At 27.4% G+C, this 6,541-nt stretch overlaps 1 protein-coding gene across 1 annotated transcript; it reads right to left on the bottom strand.

Moving 5' to 3' along the window:
- Positions 2,754-4,815, bottom strand: LOC109350675 (methionine gamma-lyase-like). Its single transcript, XM_019591928.1, has 2 exons — positions 3,913-4,815; positions 2,754-3,462 (listed from the first exon to the last, which is right to left on the bottom strand). Exons 1-2 carry the CDS (start codon positions 4,694-4,696, stop codon positions 2,885-2,887), a joined length of 1,362 nt encoding a protein of 453 aa, XP_019447473.1. The 5' UTR covers positions 4,697-4,815; the 3' UTR covers positions 2,754-2,884.

The following is a 6,541-nucleotide window of genomic DNA, read 5'->3' as shown; positions in this document are numbered from 1 at the left end:
TTGTAAATAATAAATTTGCGAAATATGTTTATATTCAATTCCATTTATATTCTATTTTGTTTGAATTTATGGATCAATTACAAAATTTGAAAATTTATGGATCAATTTATATTTATATATAATTTGTAATTCATTGAACTTCATGACAAACGTGATTAATTGAGCATATTACATGATTAGTTTAACATTGAAAATTTAATGAATATTTATAATTATACTGATAAATAAATAATTAAATAATAATGTCATAAAGAAACATAAAAGTTCAACATTTTTCAGTCAGTTACAAAAATGATATTATACACAATTAATAAATTGTTAGTTACATTTTAGAAGCCAAAATTATTCGGCATAATTGTCTTTAAATATCTTTTATTTCGTTATCTAAAAATTAAATAATTGTTATTAAAATTAGTTTTGTGATTTGATTTTTCATTGCGTTTTTCGATTAATTTATATTTAATCTTTAATAGGATGTGACAATCAAAATATTAAAGCAATTTGATTTGATTGTGATAATTAATTTGTTTGTTTTATATTTTGATTAAATTATTTACAATTTCCTAATTTTAAGCAATATTTATTAAGGATATAAATTTGTCAAATTGTAAATAATAAATTTTCGAAATATTAATATTTAATTCAATTTATATTCATTTTGTTGTTTGAATTTATGGATCATTTACAAAAATGAAATGTAAATTTGCAGTATTATAATTAATGAAATTATGAAATATTAATTGAGTAATATATACTCATTAATGTTTTACATCATTTCCGATAATTTGTTTATATTTGTACTCATTAATCTATAATTTATTCTGATTTATAGAATTGCATAATGTGCATGATTAATTGAGTATATTACACAATTATTTAACATTAGAAACTTAATGCACAATTATAATTATATTGATAAATAAATAATTATATTTTTAATGTCATAAATAAATATAAAAACTCAAATTTTATGGATCAATTACAAAAATGATATTATACACAATTAATCAATTAAGTTAAACGATCAAATATAGTAAGATGACGATACAGCAAATTAACTCTATAATGTATGTGATTTATTTAAAAATAAAAGGAATATGATTAAATATGCAATATTAAAGTATATTGTTACTATAAAATATTAAAATAATAATAATATGGATCATAACATATTGTTTTGTAGTTATTTTAGAGTCAAATAATAATATTTATTTTTATATTAATCTTATTTTAGAATCAAATAATAATGAAATTATAAATTTATTGATGGTTTTTTGATTAATAGGATACTACTAACTATATCATGTTACGTATGTGTAAAAACAATGTTGGGAAATTCGAGCAAGACGTTAAACCAGAAGAGGTCCCGTATTAAGTTTATCCGATTTAAACAGTCAAACTGTATGGTCTGACTGTATGATTTTATATATAATTAATAATTTTTAACAATATGAATGCACTAGTAATATATATGTTTTTAACCATGCGAGTGAACGAGCAACAGACATATTTTTAATTATAAATACACATGTAATATGTGTTCTTAATCATGCAGAAAAAATATACCATCATGTGCAAATACACGGGTAATTTGCTAGTTCTTAGGTTTGTGAAACCATGAAATAGTACTTCTGGAGAATTCTTCTGTGTCTTGAAGGAAAATAATCATTGTTAATTAATTCTTTTTGAATTATTTCGTGTAAAAATTAATTTTATAAGATAATTTGGTCCTTAAAAATTTGAGTTAAATTGAATGAATGAAAATTTTCAGTGATCAATTTATCTCATGTGATTATTTATTTATCAAGTATTCATTCACTTTACTTTGCATTGGCGAATTAGTGAAACAAGTGAAATCTTTAAAGACTATTTCTAGCTTCATTATTTTCATGAAACTAATTGCAGTGATAGAAAAATTTCATTTAGCAATGGATCTCTAATTTAAACTCTTTGCATTTGTATTAAAAAAAAATTTATTGAAAAAAAAATTCCTGTATAATTTAAATTTTGTGTGACTTAGAACACATTTATTGCATTTTTTAATCCATGTATATTCTTAGAAAACTTGTGTAAAGATATTCAATATATCTTATTTATTAAAAATAAATTTTTAATGTATATATTATCAAGATTTTATTAATTTTCTAGATAAATATATTACAGCAGCATACAATTTTTTCTCCCATATTGTCTAATAAGATAGATAAATAGAAAGGGTGATGATATATAGATACTTAGTTGACCAATCAAAGTTCATAATACTCTTATCATCACTCATGAGTTTGATTAAAAAAGAAAAAGAAAATGAAATGCATCATTTTCATATATTTATAGTGGACAAGAATATACTGTCACAATCTATATTTAAAACTAATATAAACATATCATACTAATTAAAAAATTAAATATATTTATTGTTTTTTTCTGTTTATTTTTTCATTATTATTAGATTGATATACTATTTGTGATATATTTTGGGATAACAAATTTTTATCTAACACTTCTTCGTGGAAAATGATATTTGCTATCTATCTAGCTATGTCAGTTTTTTATATAAGCTTGATTATTACATGACGTGTATGCACTTAATCTTATGGATCAGCTTGTAATAGCTTTTATAGGGAGTTCACTTTAACCACACACTTCAAAATTTCATCACCATTTTTTGTGTGAAAATGTTAAAATATTCACATTATAATTCTATATAACATTTGCAAATACTATAAATTTGAACTAGCAAAATTGAACCAAAATACACCATAAATCTTTATTCATGAAGTCACTTTAAACCCCACTACAAAACATAGTAGAGACAAATAAATAAACTTCACTTAACATATAAAAACACTAGAATAGAATTAAACAAACAAATTATATTAGTTCTTCAATTGTTGTTGGGTAACACATTTTCATAAAATTTATCAAGTGCTTTTTGAAGCTGATTCCACTTTTGTTCCAATGTCCCAACATATCCAACAGAAACTCTTATCAACCCTGGTGAAATTCCAGCAGATTTTTTCTCTTGTTCATTCAACTCACTACTTGTACTACTTCCAGAACAAGATAAAAGGGTCTCATAATATCCCAAACTCACAGCCAAAAACCCAAATTGTGCATAGTTTTGTAAGTAACTCATAAACTTATTAGCTTTTTCTTCTGTCTCCATATCAATGCTTAAAAGTCCACCAAAACCATAGTCTTTATTTGCTATGTTTTTTAATATTTCATGTTGTGGGTGGCTTTCTAAACCTGGGTATATTACTTTGAGGCCTAGTTTTTCTAACCTTGTTGCATAGACTAATGCACGGTTAGAATGTTCCTTCATTCTTAGGCTTAAATGTGGGATTCTTTCTGATAATTCAAATGCTACTTTAGGGTTCATGGTTGGACCTAATATCATTATGGCTCCATTCTGAAGATCCATCATTGAATTCAATAGCCTTGCAGGACCACACACTGCTCCTGTAATAATATATATATATATAATAATCATGCATTAAATGAATGAAAAATTATTCAAAAACTTAGGAGAACCAATCATTATTATATAAAACACTTTCCACATATTCATACACATAAAAATACAATAAAACTAGTTTTATTATTTGTTTAATACTTTAATGTCATAAAAAATTATATTTTTCCTATGGATAATAAAGTGGCACATGCACCAATAAGATGTGGGTCTAATGGTACAAAATCCACTAAACACCAAAAAGAAAATTAAAGATTCAATTCCTAGAACAATACTTTTTAGTATAAAAAGCCACAAACCCCAAAATCGATTAATTTTTTTGTGGTATACAAAAAAAATAACATAGGCTAGATTTATACACTTCCTACTTTTTCTTAGATCTATATGAGCAAGACAAGTAATAAGACAAAATGATAAAGAGTGAGTAACATGCAAACCTGCAATGATGTCAGCACCACCACTTATAAACTTGGACACACTATGAACCACCACATCTGCTCCAAGCCTCGCCGGTGAAACCACCATAGGGGCAAATGTATTATCCACCACCACCGTCAATCCCTTCGAATGCCCAAGCCGGCTCAACTCCGGTATATTTGCTACCCTTAGACTTGGATTCGATATGGTCTCAAAGAACAAAACATTTGTCTTTCCTTCAATTATTGCTTCTTCCACTTTCTCTAAATTCGTGATGTCGACAAAGGTTGTCGTTATATTGCACACCCTTGGTAGAAAATGGGTGAGAAGCGAGTGGGTCCCACCATAAATTGCACTGGCGGCCACTATATGTCCGCCACTGCTGACAAGCTGCAGCAGGACAGCTGAGATGGCCGACAAGCCACTAGCCGTGCAGTAAGCCGCCTCGGTGCCTTCCAAGGCGGCTAACTTACGGCTAAGGTTCATAACGGTGGGGTTGAAGTGGCGACTATAAATGAAGTAGTCTTGATCTGGGCCCAATTCCCCAGAGAACATGCGACGAGTGGTATCTGGTTCCAATACGGTGAACGTGGCAGAGGCCTCGATTGACATGTTGACTCCGCCATGTTCACCGAATTCATGGCGTGCATTCGCCAACGAGGCAGCCGGGTCCACAAGGCTTCCACTCAGTGAGCTAGATAGCACTAGTTTTTTTGCATCTTTGCCATCCAAATCGAGGTCCTCTAGGACACTTCTCTTTTTGTTGGGAAGGTAAGTCATGCCTTGATTCGTGGTATCAGCCATGAGTTTGAAAGATTAAAATGTGAGAAAATTGAAAGGAGAGAATGCAAGTGATAATGAGAAGGAGAGAAAGTAGTTGGAAATTGATGAGGGAGAATAGGTAGATATGCTTGGTATTTAATATGGAATTTTCTGCTTTTGACTTGTCTGAAACTTCTACAATAAGAAAGAAATAAATAAATATAAAGAACTTGTACTTGGACGTAATAGTGTGGAGAATCTGGTACTATTTGTGAATCTGGACGTCTTTATCAACCATTTCATTTACCACCAAAAAAATCTGTTGGTTAAGTAGTATAAGATTTTGTCCACCAAAAAATTAAATATTCAATTTTTTAAAGTGATAATTGTTGGAAAGGATAATCACACATCCGGAATGAGATATATCCCTTATTCAAATGACAGGAATACTCTTAATAATATAAAAAAATCATTTTAATTGTCATTGCATTTAAGATGTTCCAGACATTTATAAAGTGGAATATCATACCTAGTAAAATCAGCGGTAAATTATTACACCAGTAGAATTTTCACATAAAAGTAATTTAATGATTTAATCAAAATCAATGATTTGTTGCTATATGTATTTCAAACATTATAAAAATCCAATATTTTTTTGTAATGCATTTATATGCATAAAGATTAATGTAATATATATCTTTGCATATATGAAGCTTGAAATTAATGGTTATATATCATCACAAGGTTGATCTAGTGTGAGGTTTTGATAGAGTTCCAAAAAACCAAAATATCAACGATTCAATTCATGTATGTGACTTGCTAGACTAAGCAGACACACACCTTAAAAGATATTAGTTTATTTCTCAAAAGATTAAAAGATATCTTTTATAGTACCAAAAAAAAGTATTCATGCATCTTCAAAATTACTCAAAATTTATGATTTGTTGTATGATGCAGAAAACAATGTTTGCATTGATAAGAAAATGATAGGCAAGAAGATATTAAAGGAATCTAAGACTTTTCTCAAATGTTTTGATATTTATGTATCACACTAGGTTAAAAATTTAATTTGATATAGGCAAATACAAACCCTTAATTCCTTATCCATAAAATAAAGGGATAAATTTGTTTATATAGAAATTGTTAATCAAGAATGAGTTGGTTTAATGGTCTAAAATCCTGATAAATTTCTAGAATGATAGAAACATTAAGAATTTGATTCTCAAAAATGTCACTTATTAGGAGGGACAACCATGAACTCCAAAAGAGATTAATTTAATATTCAAGAAAGTAAAAAAATATATTTGGTAATGAGAAAATAGTGTATGCACGACCGTCTATGAGTTTTATACACTGTCATTGCATCATCCACTATTGATTTTTAATTATTCTTGACTCTTAGAAAAGGTAATTCAAATGAATGGTGGATAATAAAGTGCATATGTATAAATATTTACTCTGTCAATGTATATTTTACACTCTTTGGTAATACCAAAAAATATTAAATGAATATTGGGACAATTGTAGCCAAGATGCTTCATTCCAAAATACTCTGACAAGGAATATATAGCTACAACTTGTTCTAGCGACCACGATCATACTAATAACAAATTAAAGAAATAAATTGAGTCAATTATGTAAAAACAATTTTTATTATGAGATAGAGTAATTAATGTGAATTTTTAGATCATATTTGAATGTTTGAAATTAAAAGATAAATACATATAATGCTTTTAAGGGGTTATGTGAACATTAATTAATTTTCAATTTCAATCTTTTATGTATGACACAAATTTATTGTTCAGTAATTTTTATATGAAAAGTATTGTCATTTGAATCACTCTAGCAAAATATATATATATATATATATATATATATATATATATA

The sequence above is a fragment of the Lupinus angustifolius genome, chromosome LG06 (assembly GCF_001865875.1).
Source record: "Lupinus angustifolius cultivar Tanjil chromosome LG06, LupAngTanjil_v1.0, whole genome shotgun sequence".
Lineage (NCBI taxonomy): Eukaryota > Viridiplantae > Streptophyta > Magnoliopsida > Fabales > Fabaceae > Lupinus > Lupinus angustifolius.
This window is presented reverse-complemented; position numbering and strand designations above follow the sequence as displayed.

Excerpts from the sequence above, each read along its gene's own strand:
- LOC109350675 (XM_019591928.1), bottom strand. The coding sequence starts at position 4,696 with ATGGCTGATACCACGAATCAAGGCATGACTTACCTTCCCAACAAAAAG. Across the intron at positions 3,463-3,912 it reads TGGTGCTGACATCATTGCAG|GAGCAGTGTGTGGTCCTGCA; the intron begins GTTTGCATGTTA and ends ATATTATTACAG.